General features: G+C 47.7%; 1 protein-coding gene across 1 annotated transcript; it reads left to right on the top strand.

Moving 5' to 3' along the window:
* Positions 1 to 190: 190 nt before the first annotated feature.
* PHALS_06665 (retrotransposon ty1-copia subclass) lies at positions 191 to 580 on the top strand (the record flags this gene model as incomplete). The annotated part of the gene is made up of 1 exon (XM_024719993.1): positions 191 to 580. One exon carries the CDS (start codon positions 191 to 193, stop codon positions 578 to 580), a length of 390 nt encoding a protein of 129 aa, XP_024585237.1.
* Positions 581 to 650: the final 70 nt, after the last annotated feature.

Below are 650 nucleotides of genomic sequence, written 5' to 3'. Positions count from 1 at the left end.
GTTACGGACTTTGAGCTGGGAAGCAAACGACATACCCGTACTCAGTCACTGGAAAAGGTGACTGAAATTCCACAGCCCGAGCGTCGGATATCCAGATACCAACGTTCAACGCTTAAAGAAACGTCGGCTCTAGCAACTATTCGCGAAGAAGACTTTGAAGCCGCCCACGTCGTGTATTTCAGTGGGAGAAATGCCGACAACGTTCAAGCCGGCGATTGAATCCAGCGACGCGGACAAATGGAAAGCTGCATGTGAATCGGAACTAGAGTCACTCTTCAAGAACAAGACTTGGGATGTCGTGCCTCTGCCAACGGGGCGCGAAGCAATTGGTTGCAGATGGATGTTTCGAGTCAAGGAAAACCAAGAAGGAGTCATTGAGCGTTTTAAAGCGCGACTTGTGGCCAAGGGATTTTCACAGAAATTTGGAGTCGATTATAAGGAAACATTTGCACCGGTGGCGAAATTTACTTCGATTCGCATTGTATTGAGCATGGCTGCCAAGTACGGCTTGGCGCTGCATCAGATGGACGTTAAGACTGCATTTTTGAATGGAGTTCAAGATGAAGAAATTTATTTCTAGCAGCCTGAAGGAAACGTCAGCGAAGACAAGCAAAGCTATGTCTGCAAGCTCAAGCGCTCATTGTATGGTG

This window comes from Plasmopara halstedii (genome assembly GCF_900000015.1).
Source record: "Plasmopara halstedii genome assembly, contig: Scaffold_3060, whole genome shotgun sequence".
Lineage (NCBI taxonomy): Eukaryota > Oomycota > Peronosporomycetes > Peronosporales > Peronosporaceae > Plasmopara > Plasmopara halstedii.
Note: the sequence above shows the minus strand (reverse complement) of the source record. Positions and strands in the feature narration are given on the sequence as shown.